We start from the raw sequence: 27,942 nt of genomic DNA on the forward strand, positions 1-27,942 counted from the left end.
AGGTGCATACACCTCTGAAAGGGAAATCTACAGAGGCCAAAGGAGAGAAAAGAGAAAAAGGGAGAGAGACAGACAGCAAGAGGAGGAGAAAACAAGAGAGAGAGAGAGAGAGAGAGAGTGAGAGAGAGAGTGAAAGAAAAAAATAAAAGCTTCCTGAACTTGACTCATCAATAATTAACAGTACATCAGCAGGTCCCAAAGGGAGCTTATATTGCACTTTTGCAGCACGCTGCTATTATTACCCGGCGATGAGATTGGCTTGTGGACAGTCCCAGGACAGCCAGCCCACCAGAGGCCTGGGAGCAGACCCCCAGAGAAGAGCCCAGGGATCCGGAGCGCGTCGGCGGGGGGAACGGACGCCATTGGGGACGAGCTTGCGTGCGGCCAGGGCACACGTCCTCTCATTGACCGGGGTGTGCTGGGAGGTGGGCGGTAAGTGGGGAAGCAGAAGACTCGAGGGCTCGCAAAGGAGGGGCCGGAGCAGAGGCTACTGCTGCTGAGAGCTGCCCTGCGTCAGCAGACCCGCACTCACTCTGCGCGAACCATGGAGCCCAACAGCCCCAAGAAGATCCAGTTCGCTATGCCCCTCTTCCACAGCCACCTGGACCCCCAGGCAGCAGAACACGTAAGTGAAAGACACTATTAATCGCCCGTGTGGAACCGAGCGCTTTGTGAAGGAGTGGCGGAGCGCCGCTGCTGTCCTTTTCAGGAGTGGATAAACTGCGTTGCCTTTTTGTGCAGTTATGGATGGCGTGTACTTTCAAGCCACCTGAGCACACAGTTGCCCTGTGGTGGTGAGTGTTTTGCAAGGCTGCTGAATAGAACCCGTTTGGTGTGGTTAGGTTGTTTGAAGTCCTACTTATCTCAGTGGTTAGACTTATCCTCAGATGTTAGAATAAAGAATTCAGAATAAAGGAGTCGGTCGGAATGAATATCCTGTGAGGAAACTACTTACAGAGTAATAAGTGGGCAATTGAATAGCAATTTTTCTTTTCCACTTTCTGCCTAATTCTAATTCTTCATAATGCAAACATCAACTTGTGAGGCATGTATTTCAAGATTCTGTATGCCTGATAATTATTTCAAAGAAACAGGATGGGTTGGAATAGATGTATTCAAGCCTCAGAGTTAAGGATTTGCCTCAAGCACACCATGTTGGTTAAAAAACAGGGAAATTGAAAACGCTGGTCTTTTAGGGGCTGTTAGGGACTTTAGTTATGGAGCTGTAACTACAAATTATGTACTAGAATCAATAAAGCAGTGGGACAACGCTACAATGATGTTACAACAATGGTGGAATTTTCTTTCAGGGGCAACCATATTTTACACACTCACCATGTGTTTGAAAGTCTACTTGAAATGCTTTTAGATCCATTTCACATGAGTTCCCCGAATAAACCCGAATAGAGAATATTTTCACAATAAGGATTCAACAAATTAAATGTAATTAATGCTGTTGTTCTAAGTCGTCATTGATACTGACAGTTCGACAGACTTAAATGAGTCATTTTCATTTTCTAGCTGATTTATAGGAAAACATTCTGAGCTTTACTCTGTCATATAGAAATCAGAAAGTGATTGCTGATAGTGGAGTGATTTTTTTAATATCACATAGCCCTTGACAACTAAAGAAAACAGGCAAGCAGTAGGCTTAGAGCAGGTCGACAGTGAGTAGATGCAATGGAGTTGCTGCAACCTCTCGCCCTTACTCTGTTGTTCACAGATCCGTCGAAGGAGACCAACACCAGCCACACTGGTCATCTACAACGACCCACCTGCAGCAGGTAAGGAACAGCGAGTGATGCCATGCATTTCATGAATTTAAGAAGGCATTTTACATGCCCATTGCCCAGCACCTCTCATGAGCTTTACCAAGAACAGGTTGTTTTAGTGACTGTGTCTTTAAGGCTCAGTGATATCAATGAGCCTCTGTTCTGATTGGCTGGCTAGCTCCAACTAACTGAGTGCAGTCTGTGCCGAGTGCTTGGATTTATTCCAGCTACAAGGTGGGCCGTGCTGACGCAAACAAGCATATCGTTATGAGGTCATAACTTCTCGGAAGTCCAATGGCTCATTTAAATGCACATTTTCTTCATACTTTGTCTGGATTTATTTGGGGACTATGCATTTTGATATTTTCACTGTGTATAATAACTCCTTCGACTCCTTCAAAATCCGCATCACAAGGCACATTTTCCACGATATGGAACCATTAAATGTGTAGTGTTGAACTTTAAGAGGTTAAGAAGTCATTCTTCTTAGTGAATTTTATGAAATGCAATCTATACTAGATTTACACAAGAATGGGAAACATGTTGTTTGGGACTGGTTGCCTATTGTGGATAAAGAATGTCATGGCCATTTTGTCCTCCAGGATAACACAGCTGAGGAAAGAAATTGATTAATTCAGAAGGGTGCAAACAATTAATTATCTGTGCTTGAACAAATTAACATAATATAAGTGACATTTATTATAATTTCAAATGGAGAAATATAATTCAATTCTAGAGGTAACATGAGAAGCAGGGGGACAATAAATTGCTTTCTAAAAATGGCTGTTTACTGTTTTCTTCCCATCACTGGAATTGAAATAAATGTCTTCCTACTATTTAAGCATGTAATAGCAAGCTAAAAGTGCTGGTCAATGATAAAGTCAAAGTTCATTATATATCAGACAAAAGCACTTGATTGGAATGTGAGATTTAGGCACCACAGTTTGAACAAAGAAAAGTCAGGATAGGATAAGGGATTCTGAGGCTTGAGAACAGGACACATGGCATTGACAAAATGATTGAATGCTGACGTGCACTGCCTTGTAGTAGAAAAAGGAGCTGGTCTTTTTTACTACAAGAAGGTTATCTACCACCACCACTCACCCAGGCCACATCCTGTCTCATTGCTTTTGGAGTCATCATCATACAAGGCTGCAAGGAGCTGAAATATATTGATCTGAACTCACTTCTGTGTACACAGAAAGGTACCATGCAACAATGTTAAAAGGTCTTAATGCTGAGTCAGGGGCTTACTGGCAGTAGATACTATACCTCTGCTCTAACTAGCCTGAATTATCCTGCATTCTCATGCATCACGGTAGACTGTAACCTATTCGCAAAGGTACTGTACATGACTGGGACCCGGAAGATTGGGGGTTCAAGCCCTGATGTAGCCATGCTAAGATCTGTTGGGCCCTTGACCGAAGGCCCTTAACCCCACATTGTCCTCTGCTTTGTCTAATAATCTGTAAGCCGCTTTGAAGAAAGGTGTCAGCTAAATAATTGTAATGTAATGTGGATGGCATAGATATTGGACGATTATATTATACTGGACGAGAGCACAGTGCTAACTTTAGTTAGGATGGCAAAGAATGCCATCGATGGCACCGGCACTTGACACTCGATGGCATTCATATATTGACATTTTACAAATGTCACACGCGCGTTAATGCAGAACAGCTGGTGACTGCAGCGGTAAATGTCGTTCCTTTGTCAACCATCAGCATAGGAAAAGCCAAAGAACTGTCAATTCAGCAGACACAGGTGGTAATTGACTATCATAAGTCAGGTAATAGGTAAAAAAGCAAGAAACATAAATGGCTAAACATACCACTTAGCACTGTAAGTGCAATAATAAAAAGGCATAAAACATATGGAATGGTTGCAAACTTGCCAGAGCGAGGATGCAAGTGCCTATTATCCCCATGAACGCTAAGAAAGATGGTCTGGGAGGCCATCAGTAACCCAAGGATTGCACTTTAAGAATTGCTGAGATTGCTTGTGTCTTGAAATGGCACCTTTATATCAACAAATTCTTTGGAAGGCTGGCACAAAGACAGCCCTTACTGAGCACAAGAAACAAAACCAAGTATCGTGAGTCTGCCAACCCTCATTGGAATTATGACTGAAAGAGTGCTATGGTCAGATGAGAACTAAATTGAATGTTTGGGCCATATACACCATCAACATGTTTGGCAGCAAAATGGAATGCATACAAGAAGCACCTCATACCTATTGTCAAATATGGAGGTGGGTCATTGATGTTTTAAAGATGCTTTGCTGCCAGTAGTCCAGGGGCATTATTTAAGATCAGTGGCATAATTAATATAAGATGAAGTGGAAGATCTGGTTGCATCTGAGTCTTGGTCGTAGGTAGATTGTCCAGCAGGACAATGACTCTTCAAGGGTTCCAATTGTATCTGTATGGTCACGTTAGGACACGTTAGGGTTCCTGTGTTCAATCTGCACTTCATTGTACCTCGCTCTGGAAAAGAGCGTCTGCTAAATGCCTTGCAATGTAATGTAATAATGACTCCAAACATACATCACAATCCACACAGAAATGGTTAGGCAAAACAACAACCATGTTCTGCAATCCCATCAAAAACCTGTGGTCTGAACTGAAGCGGGGTATCCCAAGGATAATGGTTCTGAAGTTCTGCATGGAGGAATGGTCCAAAATCCTTACAAATGTGTTCTCTAACCTCATCACAAATGACAGGAAAAGACTCATGACTGTCATCTTTGCCAGTTTTAAACTAGGGCTGCCAATAATTGTGGAACCTGTTTTTTGGAGACTTTTTTTTAAAAAATTTTTATGTAAGACTTTCGTTGATTCCATTGAATCATAAATAAAGCACATTGCTTTACACTTGTGAGAAAATATGTATGTATTTGAGGATGAGAACCACCAATTCACCTACAGTCCTTAATCCAGCATCAAGACAAAATGGCATTACTGGCAGCATTACTGTGCTACAGTATGGAGCTCATGGTCCTCTGGGAAGGACTTCAACAGTCGGTTTCAGTTACACTACTTTCATTATAAATCCTGACACGCTTTCTCCCCTTTCCATAATGGAGGAGAGAGGGTGTCAATCCCATAGCTGTTGCTTTTAAGTGCCTGCAATGACAGTAAATGGGCCCTATTCGCTGTGTGTCAGCATGTGACATAATTTAATCAGTATGCCTGTGCTCATTGCCTACATGCATGTAATGTACCAGGCCTAGCCACTTAACCCTTTTCCACTTTGCCCCCCCCCCTTGAGGGGGATTTCTACCTATTTTGTACTAGTCCTATAAAAGTGTCAATATCTCAAAAACTATTTACTGCACATACATGGTTAAAGACTTAAATTAAAGACTTAAATTGAAGACTTTTGTGACAAATGTCAAAATGTCAAAGCACCTACATACAGTGTACACAAAGATTACACTAAAATACAAAAACAAAAATATATTCATAGTCTAGGATTGAATATCTTAATTTCTAAGTCAAGGACCAAGCCAGAACTACTTGACAAACTTTTGTCAACCTGTGTGCAAAATATGATAAAGATATCAACAGGCATTTAAATTCCACAAGTTTTCCCAAAACTGCACCCAGATGTCCTCAAGTGTCCATAAATCTATCAAAATACAAAACATCTGCATATATTTTACTGCAGACAAATGAATGATCAGAAAACCTAGTTTTTTTCTATTTCTTGATAAAATTCACCTTCATGTGTATTTAATTCATATTTATGAGAGTATGTTTTTATAAAGCATGTGCAAAATCTTCAAAAAGGATTTCTAACAAATCAAATCAAATTTTATTTGTATTTATTAAAAAAGCATTAAAAGAAACAATGTGTTTATTCATGCAATTTCTGAATTGTACATTTTTGAAAATAGTTTTCTATGTCGGGGCAACATTGGCTCAGGTGGTAAGAGCAGTCGTCTGGCAGTCGGAGGGTTGGTGGTTCGATTTGATTCTGCCCTGGGTGTGTCAAAGTGTCCTTGAGCAAGGCACCGAACCCCAAATTCTCCGGACGAGCTGGTTCGTGCCTTGCATGGCAGCCAATTGCCGTCGGTGCGTGAGTGTGTATGAATGGGTAAATGAGAAGCATCCATTGTACAGTGCTTTGGAAAAGGTGCTATATAAATACCAACCATTTACCATTTTTGTTCTTATATTGGAACATGATTTTTGCCATAGAGAAATAGTATCAATGATTGTTAGAATATGCCTTTTATTGTCTGTGAAAAGGTCAGGGTTGTAAACTGTAAGCATGGCATGGAGGAGCCTGCTGTTTTATTGCCCTGCATTGCAAATAAGAAACTTAAACTTCTGTTCTCACCAGCTGAGAGTCTTATATGGAATGTATCAACATATTGGCAACAAACCTAACTAAGTAGCCATTTTGGTGGCTTTCACAACTAGTTTGTTCGGAGTGGTTGTCCTAACCCTAGTGTGTTTACTCCCTTGGTGCAGTTTGTTTCATTAGAATGGTTTTCATTGTATGAAATAATTTTCTTGAGCATGCACCAAACAACATTATGTTCCACCTGAAAAGGGTCGTGATCATCTTCCAAGTAACTCTTGCAAGAGTCTGCTACAGTACATAATAATTGAATATTTTTATGATCATTCAGGGGCTGCTCAATTACAACTGCATCCATATTCATCCATATTTTCTTTGTCTTTTACTGGATACTAACACTTCAGCGTTGTACTTTTGGACTTGTCTTAATGGTTCAATTTACTCTATTAGCATAGTAAGGTTTTAGCCTTCACAAAGCCCAACACTGAGATCATGTCAATGTTCTTATTAATTGCCAAATTTGAACCAATTATTGTGTAAATTTTGTAATGTGCTGCCTTTTGTCTAATATGATTCAGTGACTGACAGCCTCAGTCCCATGTCACTGCCCATTAAAACCTGTGTGAATTTCCCTCTATGTATGTTCAGCTCAATTTTCTATGCCACCATGTTGCTGTTTTTCTTGTATCGCGGGATCACGTAGCGTGGTGGTTGAATCTGATCTCCTTTCTTTTCTGCCCTCTCCAAGGATCAGCTGTAGGTGGTCAGTGTGGGTTCTGCTTTGTTCAGAGTAGAAGCTCATATAACAGGCTGCTTTTGTCTCGCTGATATTTCCGTCTGTTCAGAACCCGAGCTTTGAATTGTGGTTGGTCTGACGCAAATACCAGTGTTGAAGGTTAAAAACTATGCATTTCTTTTATGTGCTATGAATGCTTCCTTCTATAATTCTCGAAATTATCTTGCACTGACATATGAAGTGATTATTGTTATTCTTACTGCGTAGCTAAATAAATATGTAAATTAATGGAAGCTTTTTTCAGACGAATTCAACGGCACTGTGTGTAATTGCCAGTTGCTACACTTAGCATCTAACAGATCCACACATAGTTCTTGAGTCTTTGTGTCTTGTTCTTTAATAGATTGATTTGGAAAAATGGAAAGCATGTGGTAACTATTACTATAGTGCATTATCAATGCTGTGCTGCTCATTGTGTAATATATTTGTAATCGTAAAGCATGTTCACTTATACGGTAATACACAGATACGGCACTCTAACATACTAACATAAGCAACTTTTTTCGGTCTGTCATTTTTATAAATGAAGCATAAGCATGTGTGTATGTGTGTATGTGTTTTCTGTGTGCATGGACTGTGTGTGTCAATCCATTTCAAAGTTAGACTTGGATATTGAATGTAACCAAGATTTTGTTTCTGTTTTCTGAATATTTACAAAATTCTATTAAAATTCAAAGGAGCTTGGCTCGATGCTTTCAAAGAAAAGAATGGTTATTGCACATTAATAGATTGGGGGCGCCAATCACTGGGATAGTTTATTGCGTGCTGGTGTGTGATTAGCCCTGTGCTAGACAAGACAAATAGCTGTTTCCAGTCTGTAGTGGTGAGTTTCCAGTCTGTGAAAGCAAAGAAGTGACTGAGCTTGGTAGTAAAAGGTATTGATCATTAGAGCCACAAGAGATGCAACATTATTCAAAGCCAGCAGCCTCTACAATTGCTCATGACTTCAGCATTGTGTGAAACCACAAATGTGCATGCCTTGTGAAAATAAGGAGCCATTACTGTTTGTTTTATTTTATTTTGAAAAAGGATTAAACCTATTATTTAAAGGCCCACATGCATATTTTCATGTTTTTGAGCTTTTCATATCATTTTGGAGCTTTGAATTTGTGTTCCATGCTGATACAAGTAAAACAATTTGCATTTTGGTAGAAGTATGCATTTATGGTCTAGTGGCTATTTTTCCAAGCTGTTTGTAAAACAATTTCCCACATGACATATTTTTTTGCATAACGATGTGATGATGTTGCTAAATGTTAAAACAGGGCTGACCACAGATGGGCAAGGGAGATTTGGGCTCTGAGGGCAGGGTGACCTACATCACCGCTCTTAGCAAACATGTTGTGGGCTTTTTAGATACTGAATGTGTGATTACCACTACCCGCAGGTGAAAGCGATACAGGCGGGGTTTATAGCTGAATACCGTGTAACAGCTCTGACTATGCCTTAAGAAATAGTTCAAGAACTTTGTTTTACAATCACTTCATTACAGACAATTGTGACTGACCACACACAAACAAAATTGCTGCCCTTGGAACTTCACAAAATGAAGTTACGGATAGGCTGGCCTCGGACAATGTCAAGCTTAAAGCCGCCGTGGATGACCAAGAAAATTGCTCCTGTCGACAGAACATATGTGTGATTGGCTTACCTGGGTGCGAACAGGGTACCAATTCAACTGCCTTCATGGGGCCCTTCCTGAATTTAATCCTGGGCGAGGAAACTTTCGGCAACATGCCAGTTATAGACAAAGCACGCTGCACCCTCGCAGCCAAACAGCTTCCAGGCAAACCTCTGAGAGCTATGCTAGTGTGGCTGCACTACTGCCAGATGAAGGAGATGATTCTTTGCGCATCCCACAATTGTGGACAACTGTCTTATAAAAAAGGATCCACATATTCCCGGACTACTCTGCAGCATTAGCCTGACAGAGCGGAGTATAAAGATGTGAAAGCACAGCTCTACCAATCCAGCATAAAGTTTGGTCTGGTCCATCCTGCCAAGCTATGGAATACTTTACAGGGAACTGTCCACAATTTCGATAACCCCAATGCAGCGCTTCTATAGCTACTATATGGCTTTGGTTGCAAGGGCAATATACATTACATTCTCCCACATCCCAAATGGCTTATTTAAACACTAAAGTATCCATTTTGTCTCTTGGAATGTTAAGTGTCCAAACAAGCTAACTAAATTAAACAGAATAATGTCCCATTTACAACATTTGAAGGCCGACATAACCTTTCTTCAGGAGACACACCTGTGCACCTTGGATGTTCCAAGTCTCAAAAGTGGTTGGATTGGGCATTTGTCCCACTCAAAGTTACAGTAAGGAAGGGGTTCTGCCATTTAATTAGTAAAAACACTGCTATTGAATAACTCTCTATTGCTGACCCCAACGGCCACTATATTATTGTATCATCATCCAAAACACGCCTGTAGTCCTCGTCTGTGTATATGCACCTAATTGGGATGACAGTCAATTTATCTCTAAATTCTTCTCTATATTACCAGTTCTCAACAACAGTTTTTTAATCATAGGGGGGGATTTTAATATGGTCCAAGATTGATAGGCCATCTGACCTCCTATGCTGAGCAGCTGGGTTTATCTGACCCCTGGAGGTTCAAGTCCCCATCAACCAAAGCAGACTTACTCTTTTCACACCCACACCATACATCCTCTCGGATAGATTTATTTTATCAAAGTTTAAGTCATGCGAATATCATAGCATCGTTATATCAGACCATGCCCCCACCTCTACGGAGATCAACTTCTCCAAAAGCTATGTTCCGTCAAGGCAGTGATGCTTTATTTCCTCAATTTGTCCGATAATACTTTTAATAGGGCTGGGCGATATAGCCATCGCAGTACATTAAATTGTTTTTTGTTGCACAATAAGAATCTGCAGGTGGTGGTAGGTCTTGTTCTTTCTTTTCATCTTTAATCTTACTTGATACGTTAACACATCTCCAAACTTGTGAAATGCTTCTGGGGGTGAAATAACATCACTTGTATCTATTCAATGTTGGTTAAGTCATCTATTTGTGTTGATAAACACATTGCTTACATTTTCACTCTTTATCCTTGTCGTCATGTTTTTTATCTACCACATGGAAACAGCATGGCCCTGTTGCTATGATATCAACATTGAAAAGCCACAAGAATGCCTCATTCACTCTTTCCTTTTAAACAGATGAATAGTTGGTTTAAATACCTGGGCATCATCATCACTAAATCATTCCCTCACCTTTCAAGAAAAATGTCCTCCCATTACAAGAACATTGTAAATAAAGATTTTAGCTGTTGGTCCACTCTTCCAAATCTGGTTTGACAAGGGAATTTCCTGGCATAGGTGACACTCTGACCTGGTCTACATGTTTTGAACCTGGTTTATCTGAATTATGAACAGACATTTTTAAATTCTTTAGGGATGTCTCTGGTGTGGACGTTCCACCCGACCCTCTTTCGGCCCTGTTTGGTGTTCCCTCCAGGACTAATACTCCTCTGTATCTTAATGGAATTATGTTTTTTACCTCTCTTCTAGCTAGACGCATCATACTTCTTAAATGGAAACATGTATCGCCACCTACCCACAGTGGATGGATCAAGAATATATTATATTACATCAAGCTAGAGAAGATCAGATTTTCCCTGAAAGGTTCACTGAGAAACTTTGAAAAAACATGGACACCTCTTCTGGACTATGTAAAGACCAGTTGTTAACTAAACAAGGAATGTTAAACAGAATGTTCTGCATACATATGCAATTGTGCATGCGCACACACACACACACACACACACACACACACTTTTTTTTGCCGGGGTGACAAGTGGAGGGAAGTGCAAGCACTTTTTTTAGTCAGCAAAATACAGTATTTTACACATCATAAGACCCATGATATCATTTAGTTCCCATGTGTCCTTTTTGAGTCTCCAAATGTGCTTTTTGGAAAACTGCCTAGACATAGCTTACAAAAAACTATGCAAAATGTTAATTCTGTTGATATTGTCATCAAATTTGAAAGAGATTTGTCCAGCATTTTGGCTCCATTGTGTTCCAAAGCGCAGCAGGCACTGCCACAATAAGCTGAAAAACAGAAAATCTTTTAAGTTAAAAAAATCTTCCACTTCCACTGTGTTTCAATAATACTTGACTCTTGGAGAACAAACCCCATAGGGTTACATTTCAGAAGACTGCTGAGTTATGCCAGTAATCAAAAGGGTTCAAGAATAGTAACCATTTTATTTTGGGTATGTCATTTTCAAGCTTATGTTGTGAAAAGGGGTGATACTTAATTGGTTAACTTAATTAATGGTTTGCTTTAATGAATATGATATAGTGAGTAACTATTCCCTTTGGAACTTTCCTTTTTTTCTCCTAGAAGCAGATGACAAACAAACATCAGGAAGTCAGGGAGCGGTAAGTTGAATACCGCAATATCTGTATGCAATGGGGAATGATCCAGACAATGTTAGAATCAATCAAATTATATTAGACTCTACCTCCCACCTCTAAACTGACCCTCTATGCTACTTGTGCTGTGTTTTGCTTGCTCACATTGTAAGGCTGTTTTTTTTGTGAGCAACCGTCTATAAAGTTTCCGTTTTATAGATGACCTTTTCCATTTTCCAAGCAGGCAGTGTATTTTTTTCCTTGATGCATTCTGATAGAGTCCATCCTGATGTAATTAATATTGATTTTCTGGGGGTGGGGATATGGGGGGCAGCTAATAGCCCTGAAATAGCCCCAGTGAAATCTGACCCCTCTCACATGGGTATTTTCCACTCTGCCATGCCAGGTACCAAGTACAGATCTGTCCTCGGCTCAAAGGAAGCAGAGCGTCTACACCCCACCCACTATGAAAGGTATTCTCCAGAGACTCATCCCATTATGCATTGTACAGGATGCCTGGGTGTCCACTTCTCAGTGCACCAGTTTCACAACTGTGCCTTTTTTGCTTCTCATTTATAGGCTTTCTTGTTTGTCTTCATTTGTTGGCCAAGCTTTTCGTAAATATATTTTTATAACACCTTCTTGAAGTTGTGCTTATGATTTAGCACCTTTACAAAGCATTGTGAAGCAAATGCAATGCTTTATGAAGGATGGCATTATGTCATGTTCACAAATGACACATGACTTAATCTCAAACTGTAAAATGTATACATGCTTTTAAAGTCTTTAGGAATGTAATATTAATGACTAAATGTAACCAAGTGTTTCCCCCTTGTGAATAAGTTGCAGCATACAGAATTCACAATCTCACTGTACAATATTGATTTATTTTTCCCCAGGTGTCTCTTCTTTGGTGATTTTTGTTTGGACATGCTCATTTCCTATATACAGTATCACTTCAATATTATCCAGTATATAACATCAATATATGACTCTATCCTGGTTCCATTTGTGTGAAAGACAGGGTTGTGATGCAGTTAGTGCCTAATTGTGCCTGTTAGCAGCTGTAGTGAGAGGGAACCATAGATCTATAGATCAGAGCAGGAAAATATTTATATTGAGTCCAATGGGAATACAAACCATTCTTGTATTTTTGTTATATAAAACTAACTAAAATGTTGACCAATTATGTTACATCGCTACCCAGAATCCAGCTGGCGAGATAAAATTATCTAGTTTCTATCTCATTGTATTGGTCCGGCAGCATGCCTCCCTAGTTGGTTAAATAAACAGGAACAAGTTTCATTGCTTCTCAGATGTCACTGTGGTAGGCCAACTGAGAGCATTTAGCGACATGCTAGTTTTCTAAGTGCATCAATGAGGTTTCACATGATATTATTAGCACAAAGCTAATCAGAAATGGCAAACGTACAAAACGTAAATGGAGGTTTTTCAATACCATGGCTGGGCAGTTCACAACACAACAACGTATTTTTAAATTTTATAGAAGTTTTTGTTTGTTTTTTGTTGTCGTTGTTTTCTTTCTTTTCATTGGGAGCCACTGAAATGTATTCACAAGGACACTTCAGTGATGCATAACCGCTCTGATCTATATTATATGTGCCCACATATGCAAATTACTGATGGTTCTGGTGGTTTTATAAAGTTTGAGTGCATTTTCCTGAAATTGACTGGATGTACTCATTAGAAGAGGCCAATCGTTGCATATTGGTACTGATTTAACATCTTTATCGCTGACAGTAATATCATCCACATGCCACAACCTTCTCAGTCACTATCAGACCTGGGTTATATACGTAATTGTTTTGGATTTAAATACTTTTCTGTGCTCGATTGATCTTGCCTGGGGCAATTGAGCCAATCAAGAGGACTGGACAGTGGGGTTTACACTTTTAGAGAGTATTTCATAGGTTCAAATTCACCAAAACATATACAAGTATTTGAATTAAAAACAATTACGTATTTAACCCAGGACTGGTCACTAGATATGAACTCGGTATATCGGTGTATTTATGGGATATTCTGAGATTACACCTGAGACAGTGTTTTTCACTTCCATTAACAGGGAAAGGAAAGGAAATGTATGCACAAAACACACACAAAGATTTTTTTACACTTTACACACAGTTCTCCCCTGAATTCCCTTCTTTTGAGTTTGTCCTGCTTCATATCCAGCATGATTGCTTCCAGTGCCTGTGACAGACTTGGCAGCACACAGTACCCAGTGATTAAACACACTGATGTACACTGCTGCCCTCTAAGAGTGTTCAATGTGTGTGTTCCTATATATTAATTCTGGTCAGATGTCTCCAGTGGCCATATTCGGAGCAAATAATGGTTGTGTGCATTTATCAGCCAGATATCAGCCTTATCTTCCGAGTTTGTCATTGGAATCTGAAGGAGTATATATCATCATCATTCAATAATGCAATCAGGAAGTCTGGAGTCGTGAGATGGATTGAGAACATAAGTGTAATGAATGTAATCCGTAGCTGACATTTGGAGTCTTGCAGGGACATTGTATTTTTCTGCGGCCTTGTCCCCAGTGACAGCAGGAGGCTGCCCATGAGGAATGGTTGTAAGAGAGCCAAGGGAGGGAATCGTGAAGGCTGCATCACTGACTCATCCAGGGAGGGCTTCCTGTAGCAGATCCTGTCCTCTATCTAGGGAGATAAAGCTGCATGTACTTCCTTTGTCCTAATGCCAAGCCAGGTCCTGAACCTTTGCACCGGCTTCTGTAAGGTGAAGCCTGATGATGGTGAGCTTCAATTGTACGACGCAGGATTGTAGATCCAGTCCAGATTCATGTGGTGGTCTTCAAGCCAAATTTTGAGTCAGAGATCATGGCTGACTATTACACAGCTGGCAATGACAATGGTGATCATGGTGATGATGATTATGAGGTACTAGGGCAGGGATCAGCAACTGACGGCTCTCTCGGACCAAGAATTGCAGTTTTTTTTTTTTTCCCCTTTACCTGGGAGTCAGGTGTGATGATATCAGTCGAACTAATTTCATGAGAGACCTGTTACCAGTTAAGGCAACCTATAATAGTGAGAACGCTTAACAAAATCTTTTTAAGGCAAAATTTTAGCAAGGGTGGCTTGGGACTACGGGGAGTGGGAGAAGGGGAGAGGATGTGGCGAAATTACAGTCTGAAATGTTTTGTTTAAATGCTCTTAAGTATTTTATGAAATGGGGTGTCTCGGTGGCGCAGCCTGCAGAGCAATGACCGCATGCTCATTGTGAGCCGCGACGTCAACGGTTCAAATCCAACCGTCTGACAATTTGTCGCATGTCTTTCCCTCTCTCTCGCCCCCATTCTTCCTGTCTCTATATACTGTCCAATAAAGCTGAAAAAGGCCTACAAAATATCTTTAAAAAAAAAAAGTATTTTATAAAATACATTTTTGGAACTTCAGGCTGGGGGCTATGACATTGTTGGGAACATCTGTAACACATTTATTGGTAAGAAATATGTAATTTGGAAATGGGTGGTTGAGTAAATCCATCCATGCATGTTTACGCACTGAAATAATGGTAGCCTCCAAGAAGTCATTTTGGTTTTATGTACAAACAAATACAGCATATAAACCCGCTTCTCCGTTTAAAATTTCTAAATGAATTTGTAGAATATGAGCCACAAAAACAAACTGACATTTCCTTTTGAAGTTTTGCCATCTCCGCTTACTGGATCTGGACAGTGCCAGAATTTGTCAATTGGGTTTCCATAGTATGTGGGGGTGAGTGTGATGAAGTCGCCCAGAAATGTGAAAAAACTGTGAAAAGATCGTTGAAACATACATTGCTTTACACTCTGCCGGGGGACTTAGTCACCTTTTGGCATTCTTTGAGGAAGTGTTTTCATTGTAGTAGAGCTTCTGATGTTTATATTCAGATGTATATATTTGGTTATTATTAGCCCCATAGATATGGTTAGTATATACAGTGGGCACCCTTGATAAGTTTGCACAAAAATGATTTTCCAACATGTGTAAAGTAGTGTGCTTTTATTTATGATACAATGGAATCAACCAAAAAGTCTCAAGTTTTCCTAATAAAAAAATTGTTCCCCAAAAAACAGGTTCCACAATTATTGGCACCCCTGGTTTAATACTGGTGCAAACACCAGTATTAAAGATGACAGCTATGGGTTTTATCTTAACAATTTCTTTGTGGATGTGATGTATGTTTGTAGTCATTTTCCTGCTGGACAATCCACTTTCGGACAGATTCCAAGCAGAGGCAACCAAATTTTGTCTCAAACATTATGGAGGGCACTGTAGCAAAGCACTCCTCAGGGCCTCATGTCATGGCAGCATTTGTCCATGAGTAGTGCTGTTGTCTCCCATTCTGCATTCAGAACTGCAGCTGGTGGTGGAGCAGCACTGTCAGAAGCAGGAGAACCAGGAGGCGGGGCTTTGTGACAGCCTCGACCCTCTCAGCCCAATCGTGGCCCAGCACTATGGCAACTCTGCCCAGTGGGCCAATCACAACTGCCCTGAGCCCAATGGCAATGAGGCTCATGTAAATGTGCTTCTCAGTACTGAAGAGCACCCAGACAGCTGTACTGGGGGTAAGTTCAGAGCGGTGTGTGCATGCTGAACTCACCCTCTTTATAAGATGGCCCCTAGATACCATAGTGGGTTCTTCAAATAAAGATATTCTGTGACTTGAGCATGGCTGGTTGGTCCTGGATCCTTCAATTGAATTTTCACCAAAAATAAGTGTACCAATGGCCTTATTCATCTCCACCTTGGTGATACATGTGAAGTTTCCTAGTGTTTTTGAATACGGAAAACCTTTCAATCTATGAAACCGCATCTCATCAAGGTCCTACGTATGGCTTGAACAGCAACCACTTTGGTTTCCTATAATAATCTTCTTTATGAGAAGGATAGTGAAATTATGTGTTCTTGACCTTTGGCACAGATGATGTCTCAGGCTAAAGCAAGACTCCTCAAATGCAGCTTTGCTTTGGAGAGGTAGTTTTGAATGCGTTATCTTTGGCCGTGTCCGAATCAGCAGTGCACTTGCCTAGTATTGAGTACATGTTGAGCACACTAGATGAGAAATTTGTTAAGTTGGCAAAGTTTTCTCTAAATGTAGTATACTTAAAATCCCGGGTTGATATACTTATTTCTGGGGTTCCACTGAGTATATTCAGGAAACAGGACTGTTTTAGAACTAGAAGGGAAACTTATTTTTGTCTTCTCAAAACTATGGAGGTGCATTAGGGCATAAAATGTACTGTATAAAAATAAAAATAAAGCACAAAATGGCGGTAACACAAGCACAAGTGTCATTGCTAGTTTCAGACAGATGCAACATCCTTTTTCCATACAGTGCTGTTAAAATAGCATATGACCATGTGGCTATCTGAGTGGGTTGGTCTTAATGTTAGGTGTGGTCTTGGTAATTGTCTACTTGTCATTTTGATACAGCGGAATGAGTTTGTGTTATGACCAACGAAAAACTTGGTCTTAAAGGCCCACTCAGTCATTTTGGTTGCTAATTTAATGCTAATGTCTTATAATGAGCAATAGGACAAAGCTATGCGCCAGTACAGAATTATTAGCCTCATAAAAAGCACTTCAAAAGGAAAAATAAGTATTTACCAACTATATTATCTGTATCCATATCTGTACTCGTAGGTGGGTGTGGTTTAAAACGGAAGTGGGCAGAGCCTTGCCTGGTAGCTGTTTGACTAGTCCCAACATTGGTATGATGATTTCTGAACCGCTTTACATCGCGATTTGCAGTGCATTGTGAAGAGTTGTTTTCTGCAGGCCATTTGATTTCTACAAAATCAGGTGAATTTTTCATTACTGTTGGAAAGTTGGATACTCTCAAATGAAAGGTATCAGTCTGCTAGCTAGCCTGTTTTATGGTGTGTTGTGTGTTGTATAACATTGGCAAAAGTTACCGTATATGTGGTTTATGTGTAAATGAGGACACACTACAGGACTTTAGTAGTGATGGTGAACTGCATGTCCAGACAATAAACCAAAATCAACAGAACGGCCGACGAGAAATCAGCTGGCAGAACAACTGCTTTATAGCCTCAGTCTGGTAAGCAGACTGAATGGTTTAGCTATTTAGATAATGCACAATGGTGGTCATAATATTGGATATGATTGGCATAAAGGGTGATCATAATATTGATCCCATTTAGGCAACTGCAGGAAAGAGGAATGCAACTGTCCAACTGCCAATTTTTGGACAATGGCAATCAATTAAAGTGCCATGAATTGTTATTTAGCTGATGCTTTTATCCAATGTGACCAATGTGACAGTTGATTAGATTAAGCAGGGGACAAACCCCACTGGAGCAATGCAGGGTTAAGGGCCTTGCTGAAGTGACCAACAACTTATGGCTACACCGTGGCTTGACCCACCAACCTTCCTGGCCCCAGTCATGTATCCAAGCCACTAACCTAAAGGTTGCCCCCTAGTACCACATAAGAATAAGATAGAATAAGAGTAGAATAACAATAAGAGTACCGAATAAGAGAGAACGGAACCACATGACCATGTTTCCCTTCTAGTCCTTACACAGTTATGTGATTTGAGCGCATACTTCTCAGGAATAAAATAATTATTTTGGCAATGTAAATATGAGGCACAACATCATATGAGGTGCAGCTTTGCTGATATTTTCAAGAACAGCAACAATGACACATGGGTATGGTGCACTGTATGTGCACAGACAATAGTATGGAGGATATTTTTCACATACTATACAGCCCATCGAGTATGGAGCAACATGCACTAAAGGATATGCAGTATGCCTAGTAGCCAGTACATAATTTGTGGACACAGCAGTTAGGAGGCCGATTCGGACACAGCCCTAGTTTGTAGTTCAAGCTAGCTAGAAAGAGGTCCAGCTATAGTTTGAATTCTCAGACTCTGGTACTCATAGGCCAAGTGCTGATCATCTGCATTCTACCTGCATGCATAGAACACTGACAGTATATCTACCCAATCAGATGCTAAGCCTTCTGGACATGTACTGGAGCAAATATAACTAAAGATTTGTATGAAAGATTGTGTAAATTCAGTGTGCCTAACATGCTTCATCTCTCTCTCTCTCTCTCTCTCTCTCTCTCTCTCTCACTCCTCTCTCACTCTCGTACTCTCTCTTGCTCTTTCTGAACATTTTGAAAATTTTCCATTATTATTACTATTATTATTGTTGTTTTATTTCATTTTGCCTTATTATTTGTATTATTATTATTATTATTATTATTATTATTATTATTATTGTTATTTAATTTGTATTATTATTATTATTATTATTATTATTATTATTATTAATACAGGAGAGCTGTCAGAGAGTCCGCAGGAAACCCTACCAAGTCCTTCGTCTATCTCTCGATAGTCTTGCATACCCTGGGCAGTCTGTTGTTGCTGACATCCACTCTTTGCCCATACTCCTCACTGTCCTCACGTCTATTGGACCAGTTTTTCAGCATTCACATTTCTGCTGTAGTTTTCTGGTTTCTAGTTACTTAAATCAGATGTCTATCTTTTTTGTTTGAACAAATTAAGACATAACAATCACATCTTCTTTCGCACAACTCGATGACATACATTTTTGGATATAATTTGACAGATCATAAATCTTTCCTGTGAAATATCAAAGAGTAGCCTTGTTGTTAATTTCATCTGTATATGGAATGTTATTCTTCTGTGAAATTAAATGTAATAAAACTGAAAAGATTATTTTAGAAATACGTACATATATCTATATACTGACATTGATTACTAAATTATAGGAAGGAACCTTTAGGAATGAAACCTGCTCCATTTTCTCTGAATGCTTTCCACTAAAGACTGCAAGTTTAAAAAAATGAATGCAGCACATAATGCCTGATTATAGAGGCATAACAATGCATATGATTGAGAAAAAAAGTGTCCAGATGATTCATTCGGAAAGGTCTACCTTCAATGTTACCATCTCCACCTGATGTCCTTTATTATTACTTACCTAGTATGCTCTGCTCTCATGTCATATCTCCATGGAGGCAAATGTATTTATTTCAGGATAAAATCCATTGAGATGTTTTTACATATAATACATGCACCATCCTTGTATAGAAGAAAGGAGGAAGGAAAAACAAAAATTAGAACAGAAGCCCATACCCACGGAATGTCGGCAATAGTTGAGAATCATACTTGTATATAAATTGATATGGAAAATAGAATCATATTGATCAGTTACTGCTTTGGAGATGAGCTCCTCCAAATTTTCTTTAGTATGATGACAAAGGAAAGAGCCACATGATTATTTTCTCGCAACCACACTGACATGCCCTTGTATGGTGCTTTCAAAGAGTTACTCTACACTTTTAAAGATACAGTAAGAACCCAAAGAATCCTAAAACTAGACAGCCATTTAGGAAGAAAAGAAGCAGTGGCTAGCTATGTGTTTCACAGGGCATGTGTGCTAATCTGCACACTCCTGACTTGATGTTGCTGCAATGGATTGAACATACCAAATTTTGGAATAAAGGAAAAGTATGATATAGATTTTCATATGAATGATAGTGCTTGGACAATATGAATGCCCTCTAAATAAACCTTTTATAGTGATGTACTGTATATAAAAAGTTTTGTTTCAGTTAAAATAAAATGTTTATGTTAGGAGTATTAGTATGATGGAACTGCTGTCTCTGCTCCACCTAATTAAGAGTGTGTGTATATGTCTGTCTGTCTGTCTGTGTCTGTGTGTGTCTATATCTTTTTATAAAGATAAGTATAAAGAATTGTTACAAAAACACAAGCATGATTTTTCATTGTGAATCTGACATGTAATGTAATGTCCATGAAATCACTATAGTCCTATTGGCATTGACTGAGGAATGTGAGACCTATGATTCTACTAAACTAAAAATACCTTTCTGAATCAGTACAGGAAGAAATTATTCCTCTTAATTTTTCCCACACCTTTTTTTTCACAATTGAGTTTGAGACAATTCTGCAATGTGTGAGGAAAAAAATGGCTGTTAATCAGACCTATCACTCATGAGACGATGTTATGCATTTATGCATGCGCTAAGATCAAAGGTTCATAGTCAACTATCTCTTGTTTCTAAATGTATTAAGATTGCAACACCATTAACATTTGCCTTGTCGGAATTGTATGTCTCTCAATTCTGACAAGGTTTCAAACTAACAGGATGTCTGGAATTACAATATCCGTTAGGGAAGTCGTTTTGTCGCACGCAGTCCTCAGATGAACACTGTAGTCTAATTGCCACTGCTGCATCATTTACAGTACTGGGAACGCTACAAGCAGAAGTGAAGTTTATCAATTTGCGATGGGATAATGAACTGTAGCTTGTGAATTTCAATTCACATGTAGCTTGCAATGTGAATCACAGTCAGCCTGTAGAGGCTTGTCATATAGAAGTTCATCATATGCAAGTTCCCTTGCAGCTAATTTACCATCATTTATAGAATCCAAATAACATCAACATGTTTGTTAAATAGATTGGACCTGGGTCAAATACACATTTGAAGTGCTTATACTTTTCATTAAAAATAGGCTTGTATATGAAAGCAGGAATATTACATTCACTGGATAGCTGAACTGAGTAAAATCAGAACCCTCCCAAATCTGGAACATGGGCTGAAGTAAAAAGAGCCATGACCGAATCAGTGCACTATTCTACTAATATACTACTAATCAGTATGTTCGTTGAGTATTTATTCGACTGAAATGGTTGTTTACATCCTAAAATGTATGCTCCCAAACATACTGAGCAAAACCCTGACTAAAAATATAAATTAAATGTAGGGGTGCGCAATACCATTTTTCAAGACAATACTTAATAACAGTATAGGCAGCATAAGTACCGTTACCAAGTATTTTTTAATAAAAGGCACGGGGAGGGTAAAATTACATTACCTTGTTAAACTTCATGCATTAACTTCAACATTTCCTTTTGAATCACACAAAAATATTTTTTATTTCAGAAAAATGTGGAATATATATTGACCCCTTATGGTCTTGGCCCTTGACGGTTTTTGTGCATTCATTCCTTTTTTCAGCCTGAAATTTTCAATAACTATGGTAACAGGACATGCAGCTTGAAAGCGTTAAAACTCACGATTCTATCTGTATATCCTGCTTTGTGACAACAGTTCCTTATTTTGTAACATGTGGGTGGTAAAACAAGTGTGGAAGGACCTGACCCTTCTCTGCATTTTGGAAATCCACATACTACAAAAAATAAGGTAATGTCAGTGTCCTTTTCACAACAAGTGCATGATATTTAACTCTGAGAAACGTAGATAGAATGCCCATTGTTTACTTAGAATTTCTCTGGAGGAATTATCATTGTCATTATCACCCTTTTGTCATTGTATACTTCTACAAAAGTACTTGTACATCAAACTGCTATTATCTATGTTTTGTATAGGTTCTCTCGAAGACGTTGACCCCAAGTACAGCCATCTCTGAATGGTATAATCTGTATCCAGTCAAAAAAGAATTTTCACTGTGTTTGAGCTTCTGAACTTTGTTTCAGTCATATTTGGAGTAATTCTGACTCCTGGTAAACAAATCTCAAAGGGTTACCTTTTAGAAGAGGCCAGACTAGGGTTCAAGAATAGTAATTATTTCATTTTGGGTATGTCATTTTTAAGCTTGTGTCAAGAAAAGGGGCAATACTTAAGGGGTTACACTGAAACAAAATGAATACGTCACTATTGGTAATATCCAATTACCAATAGCTAGAATGTTTTTACAAATAGAGTAGTGTAGCAGCAGTTAGCAACAGTAGACTAGTCTGTTGTTCAGCCACTGGCTTTGCTCTGCTGAGCTGCTGCAGAAGCATCTTATTTTTGCATCTCATGGTCACTCTTTGGATGCTTAATTTAGCTTGTTGTGTTTATGTCTTTGGGAATTGTACCGCCCCTTGTCCACATGTATTTGTGTCAATCTAGTTGTGATAGTATAAAAACTTTCTTGCTATATTGTAAAATCTTTTAGTAGCCTATTGCCCTTGATATTACATTACATGTCATTTGGCTGACGCTTTTATCCAAAGCGACTTACAGTTGATTAGACTAAGCAGGAGACAATCATCCCCAGGAGCAACCACCAACCTTGCGGGTCCCAGTCATCTACCTTAACCACTACGCTACAGGCTGCCCTATAAAAAAAAACCTGTATCTGTGATATAAAAAGAAAATACAAGCATCAGTAGCTTGCTTTTGCATGCGCCCATGAATCTCTTTTCAGGATATGCTCTCTGCTTCTGAGAAAACTAAAAAGGTTTGCATGTGGAGTGTGGCCATATGTGCACATTGGACACAACCATGCAAGCACATGCTTGTCTTCAATAATTCTCTTTATTAAATTCACCAAAGACTCTGCGATCGTGAAGGACTAGTCCAGTTTGCTGTCACTATAAATGTGCAAATATGAACTGAGCCGTATTCTGTTTACTCAATTGGGCTTGTCCCCGGTTGAACTATTGAGGCCTTAATTCTCTCATCAACTAATACCAGCTCAAATTTTAAGATACAGTGCAGTCCGTAGGTTTTTGGACAGTTTGTTTATTTGACTCTGTACTCCAGCACATTCAATTTAAACAAAATAATGAATATGAGGTTAAAATGCAGACTGTATTTACATCCATATTCGGTGATCCATGTAGGAATGAATGTTTATGCATGGTCCCTCCATTTTTTGGGACGAAAAGTAATTGGGACAGTTGGCTTCTCAGTCTTCAACAATTCTTGTAGTATCTACTGCATATCTGGCAGCAGTATTATGGTTTGCGGCTCATTTGATACCTTGGACCCTTGATGATTTAAAGCCATTTAGCCAACAAATGTGTTCCATACTGTATCAGCATAATTTACAGCTGAATCTATCCATTCAATCTCCTTGTTTTAGTATCACTTATTTATGCTATTCATGGAGGTATCAATGTCTTGATTGTTTCAGTTGTAGTTTTTATATTACAATACAAACTAATCTACTGTTGGATATGCAGTATCTTCTTATGCTATGATCATTTTCTGAGGGAAAATGAATGACAGCATGTGATTAAAATAATTTCACTTGTCTTGAATGATTTTGCTCCAGGAGGTATTCTCCCCTGCTTAGTCTAATCAACTGTAAGTCGTTTTGGATGAAAGCATCAGATAAATAACAAATTGTTATTATTACATGCAGGAAAAATTATGGAATTCATTCATCACATGATTATGTGAATCATGATTAGGTGCCTCTTACTGTATGTATCCTGCAAACATGCATTTCAGCAGTTCATGTGTATGGAATATTGTTGGACATACAGTACATTAATTCTCATGAGTTTTCTTTGTTGTCCGATGGTCTTACAGTTGCATTATAGGCATTTAGCTGATGCTGTGTCCTCCAGAGTGTCTTTCCTCTCCCTGGATCATTAATGCCACCATGCAGTGAACGGAAATCGATTGGTGGGTGCCCAGGGAACTCTCCTGCTGATGAAGGGTCTCTGTATATGGCACTCCCACAGGGAGTGGGCAGAGGCCTGGGGAGCAGAGGACGAAAGGGGAGAGGACCACCATACCTCATACGTACCTCGCAGCCCCACTCCGACAGTCCTGGTGTAAAATCCAGCTATGAAATTTCAGAACATAGCTTGAGGTGGTCAAGCCGTGTTGAGTACGGAGCTGGTCTGAACTGGTCGGTTTTTTTCAGCAGGAAGGTGCTCTGAAATGCGGTTGGGAGCCCAGCCCAGACGCAAAGACACACCCTATCAGCATTCGCATCCCTTCAGTCCAGGTAGGGCCCTACCTAGACTCCACCACCTGTTCTGGAACCTTCTGGGACTCTAGTGTAATTCCTGTTTACATGGAATTGAAGTTGCCTCAAAATGGTGCCACAAATAATGTGAAACCACTGTAATCTTGATCCACTTACTTACATGATAGGTCAGAATATTGTGCTTGAGCAGCAACAATTATTCAGAATAGGATGAAATATTCAGTCGAAGACAAACTGTATGTTTGATGTATTGTATATTAATGAACAATGTCTGGTAATGCATACACCAAGCCATTATAGTGTCATGTTACAAGTCCCTGGAAGTGCACACACATAATACTGAGCCTACTTGTGTTGGTCAGATTCACATCACAGCACACAGTGTTCCAAATGTGTATCAACATTAAGGTATTATATCTCAATTCATTCCTCTAAAATGAATGTTGTAAATTATGTTAATTGGTCTATTCCTGATCTTTGAGCAGACATTTCTATTTTTACTTTAAGAAATACATGTGTTCCTCTCACTACATCAAGTGTCTAGAAGTGCTGCAACAGTTAAGAAGGGGGAGGACAAACTGACTGGTAAAAGATTAACTGACGAGAAATGATAATTCATACACATGGGTGTTTTTATTAGAGGTGTGGTATAATGACAACACAACTGTTGAAGTTCACATGCAGCCTTATCTCTATCTCTTGAGATGCCAGCATTCTGGCTCTGACGTCAGAACATCACAAGGCATGGTGCTGTGGTCAGAGAGCTGCCCATGGGGGTGGATCCTGGTATGAGCTCATACGTAGACACAATAGGATTGGAGCAAATGCCAACAGTCCACTTCCCACTTCTGACACAACCCTATGTTTAGATTGAAACTATGTGTGAGTCTTTTTCTAGTTTCTGGTCTGGTCACTCAGTGAACACTGTATTAAGTAGACCTGTACACCAGCTTGTCAATGCAAATATCTAATCAGCCAATCATGTGGCAGCAACTAAATGCATGTAAACATTCAGACATGGTCAAGAGGTTCAGTTGTTTTTCAGACCAAATGTCAAAATGGGTAAGAAAAGTGAATTTGACCATGGAACGATTGTTGGAGCCAGACAAGGTGGTTTGAGTAACTCATAAACTGATTTTAATGCATAACTGTCTCTAGTGTATGCAGGGAATTGTGCAAAAAACTAAAACATCCAGTGAGCAGCAGTTCTGCGGGCAAAAAACTCCTTGTTAATAAGAGAAGACAGAGGAGTAGGGCCAGACTGGTCAAAGCTGACATGAAGGCAACAGTAACGCAAATAACCACACATTATAACAGTGGTATGCAGAAGAGCCTCTTTGAACACACAAGGCATCAAACCTCTAAGTTGACAGCAGCAGAAGACCATAAAAAAAGTATGTCTAATAAATAGGGAGAGTGGGTTTACTCCAGTAGCTATAGCCAGCAGGTTTGCCGATAAGAGAGGTTTGGCCCTTTAGTGATACTCCTCTGTACTTCAGAGGAAAAGAACGCCTGCCACCTGATCTCTACGGGTCCAGATGGTCAGGCTGAAGGCCAGCTGTCAGCTGACTTGGGGTCAGCCAGACAGACAGTGCATATTACGAGGTCAAGTTTTGACACGTAATATATCAGAGTGGTCATGTGCTGATGGATCTAAGGATTGAATGACTGTTTCCAGACAGTTTCCTCATGATGCAGTAACTACACAAAAGGAAGAAGGGTGTGTGTTTGGAGGTGGGGGATGGTGCTGCTTTCCGTTTCCCTAATAGCTGTAACTGAAAAGGGAAAAGGGCTGCGAGGAAAAAGGGAAGGTAGTATGGAAATCAGAAATGGAAAGAAATGCATTTCAACCAGATTTAAAAATCCATTGTGATGAACTCTACATTTTCTGTATTTTGTTTTTATGGGTAACTAAAGCCAATTCATTAAAGCATTTAACATAGCCAATTCATTTTCATTTGGTATCAAAAAGCTTGTATACACATCACCCTTTGACCCTCTATGCAGGGACGAAGCTTCAGAGAGAATCATTCCCAGAAGAGGAGGAAGGTCTGGAAGAACAGGAAAAGGACACACATCCGTAGAGAGGGCTCAGGGGCCCATTTTCATGTTTGGGGTTGCAGCTACAAGTACATGACTGGAAGAGGAAACCTGGGGGGACCCAGCCATATCAATATTTGTCTTAATTATGAAATTGTACCCTTGCCTCTATAGCCTGGCATCCAACATCAGGTGAGCTTAGTCCAGTATTGGAAGAAAGTGGATTCACAAACGTGTTCAAATGATATGCCTTCTTATAGAGCAGGGGTCTTCAATCTTTTCTGATCCAGGGACCCCCACGTAGGCACAAATGCATCAAATGACCCACATCATGAGTTAAAAATGTTTTTATTCATGTGTTTTTATATGTCTTATATTTACATATAGATTTTCCCAAATCCATATGTAGTAATTGCATATGATGCTTGGCCCTACTATAACTTCAAGGACCCCCAGGGGACTGTGGACCCCCTGTTGAAAACCTAGGTTGTAAAGTGCTAATCTGCATCAATGTGGTTGATCATTTAAAACAGTGGTGAGGCAATAGATTAGACTATCAGAGTGATGTATTTGCAGATTAAGTTGAAACGTAATTCCACACAGGCCTGGAGCCAAACTGCAAATGAAATAAAATGGCCTTAATTGCAGTATACTGATCTCAATTTCATTTTCAGCCAAGTATGTGGGAAAATGGTATTTTCTAGAGTGAATGCTGGAAATGATTTATTTTGAAAGCATGTGGATAATGACCCAGTACAGCTGAGAGATGTTCAGTTCTGTTAACAGTCTCTCTTATCAGGGTCCTGAACACAACCAGCCTCTAAGATATCACTCACCATGTCACTAATGGTTTTGGCATAGCCCCTAATGTGCATTAGGAAGAAATTGCATCAAACAGAGTGCTATGTAGCACTATACGGCTAAGAAGAAGTGTTAGGTTTCCATGCTTCCATTGCCAGACAGAGCTTGGAAAGTCTTGGAGTTTCAACCATGCCTCTCCTTCATGCAGCTAGCCATTTTAACTGAAAAATACATGAGACACCAGGACTGGGATGTTCACTGCATTCATTGATTTGTATATGACAGTAAAGATACATATTTGAATATGAATGTTGTTTTGGCAGCATACAGGTAACAAACACATTCTGCTGTACAGTGCTATTAGCTGCATTTTACAGGCTATTTTACACCCTATGGTCAACACAGTACTACAGCAGAGAACTAGCACGAAAGGGATAGCAGGTTCATAGCAGGGATTGCAGTTTAAACAATTTAGCAATAAAAGCAATTACAGTGGCAAGAAAAAGTAAGTGAACCCTTTACAATTACCACCATTTATTTATAAATGTGTCTTAAAATGTGGTCTTCATCAAAGTTACAATAACTAATGACACAGACATTATAATATTGTTCTTTTCCATATTGAATACATAATTCAAACATCCACAGTATAGGTTGGAAAAGTATTTCAACCCCGAGGCTAATGACTAACAAAGGCTAAATCGAGTCAGGAGTAAGCAAATCCGGGTTCCAATCAATTTTGTCTCAAAATCTAAACTTAACAAATGGGTTTCTGTGGCTGGTATACCTCTTTCCATTGATGTTGGAGAAGTTTCAGTCATTCTTTGGTCTGTATACTTTTAAATGAAATGAAAATGAAAGTCATGTTCATAGATCTGTGGTACTTCATAAGCTCTGTGTCAGAATGTCAGTTTTTTTTAACATAAATAAATATTTCTTCTTACAAACATTATTGCATATTTATTGTGAATTATAGGCATCCGATACAACTTTGAGAATGAATTGTATGCTGGCATGTGAAAGATTAATTCACAGAGCGTAA

The 27,942-nt window shown here is 39.4% G+C and overlaps 1 protein-coding gene across 4 annotated transcripts; it reads left to right on the forward strand.

The window, feature by feature from the left end:
- Positions 1-203: 203 nt before the first annotated feature.
- On the forward strand, positions 204-27,847 carry LOC133123373 (protein phosphatase 1 regulatory subunit 1C-like). 4 transcript variants are annotated; one of them, XM_061233813.1, is made up of 6 exons: positions 204-625; positions 1,724-1,784; positions 11,259-11,296; positions 11,676-11,742; positions 23,994-24,077; positions 26,067-27,847. In XM_061233813.1, exons 1-6 carry the CDS (start codon positions 545-547, stop codon positions 26,141-26,143), a joined length of 408 nt encoding a protein of 135 aa, XP_061089797.1. In that variant the 5' UTR covers positions 204-544; the 3' UTR covers positions 26,144-27,847. The 4 variants fall into 4 exon arrangements, with proteins under 4 accessions (XP_061089797.1, XP_061089795.1, XP_061089793.1 ...); XM_061233811.1 differs by having other exon boundaries at positions 26,075-27,847; XM_061233809.1 differs by lacking the exons at positions 23,994-24,077; positions 26,067-27,847 and adding exons at positions 15,654-15,866; positions 18,613-19,989.
- The last annotated feature ends 95 nt before the right edge of the window (positions 27,848-27,942 follow it).

The sequence above is a fragment of the Conger conger genome, chromosome 3 (assembly GCF_963514075.1).
Source record: "Conger conger chromosome 3, fConCon1.1, whole genome shotgun sequence".
NCBI lineage: Eukaryota > Metazoa > Chordata > Actinopteri > Anguilliformes > Congridae > Conger > Conger conger.